This window comes from Eurypyga helias, unplaced genomic scaffold (assembly GCF_000690775.1).
Source record: "Eurypyga helias isolate BGI_N326 unplaced genomic scaffold, ASM69077v1 scaffold27222, whole genome shotgun sequence".
Classification (NCBI taxonomy): Eukaryota; Metazoa; Chordata; class Aves; order Eurypygiformes; family Eurypygidae; genus Eurypyga; species Eurypyga helias.
In genome coordinates, this window is record NW_010238268.1 from 1 (window position 1) to 1103 (window position 1103).

Genomic DNA, 1103 nt, shown 5'->3' on the forward strand with positions numbered 1-1103 from the left:
CGTTTCGGGGAGGAGGGACAGGCGTCAGCTCGGTGAGCAGGGTGCCGTGTGGTTTTTGGGTGACCTGGATGCGCCAGGATCAGGGGGTGCCTGGCTGGAGGTTGGGAAGCAGCATCCCCTTCCCCACCCTGATCGCTCTTCCCACAGGGGCCTGAAGTTCATGCTGGTGTTGCTGCAGAGCATCTCCGACGGCGAGCGGGACGAGGAGCATCCCAACCTCATCCGGGTGAACGCGATGAAGGCGTACGAGATCGCGCTGAAGAAGTACCACGGCTGGATGCTGCAGAAGCTCTTCATGGTGAGAATTCCCGTCTCCGTAGAGGAGACCCTGTCTTTAAGCCCGGTTTCTCCATGAATTGCCCCCAGCAGCGATATGTTTTAGGGGAATAAGAGCTTGGAAACATGGGAAGCTGCTGATATATTACCTCTCTGCGCATCCCTGCTTCTCCGAGGGTCCAGCCACCATCCCCAAGGTTGTTCCCGGAGGCCTCAGGGAGGCCCGGAGACCCGCAGGGGTCTCCGTACGCTCGGAGGCCTCCGGGAACAACCCAGACTGGGATCCTGCATGTGGAATGGAGAGGACTTTGTGTTTGTGGGAACCTTACAGCTTCTTCCCCCGTTTTCTAGGGCTCAGTCTACGCTCTCCCATACAAATCAGATTTGCTGAAGGCGTTAGAAAAGGGAAAAGAAGTCAAAGAGGAGGAAAGCATCGAGAAAATCCGTCAGTTCCTCTCCAGGGTCACCCCCATCCTGGACGCCGTTTATGAGATGTACACGAAGATGAACGCGGAGCTGAGCTACAAAGCCTGAGGCTGGCGGGGCTGAGAGGAGGTGTGATGGGTGCTGTCTTCATCGCTGGGGGCGGCTCCCGGCTCCCAGGTGACTTCGTTTCTCCTCTGGATCTGCAGTGGATAACCTGTTTTTCTAAACACACATAAATTAATTTTCTATGGAGAGTAGCAATAAAGCGATTTATACCCTGTGTCATCATCGGATTTCTCAAGCTTTTGTACTGAAGAGGAAAAACAAGTGTTTCTAGTCCGAAGTGCTGGATTCACGTCTGCTCCCCCGCGGGGAATGAAGCGCGGCTGGCGCAGTGTCAC

The 1103-nt window shown here is 55.4% G+C and overlaps 1 protein-coding gene across 1 annotated transcript; it reads left to right on the plus strand.

Annotated features, from left to right (window-relative positions):
• Nucleotides 1–147: 147 nt before the first annotated feature.
• Nucleotides 148–810, plus strand: GLTP (glycolipid transfer protein; the record flags this gene model as incomplete). The annotated part of the gene is made up of 2 exons (XM_010147800.1): nt 148–298; nt 628–810. Coding segments are annotated over 2 exons (334 nt in total), but the record flags the coding sequence as incomplete, so codon positions are not given.
• Nucleotides 811–1103: the final 293 nt, after the last annotated feature.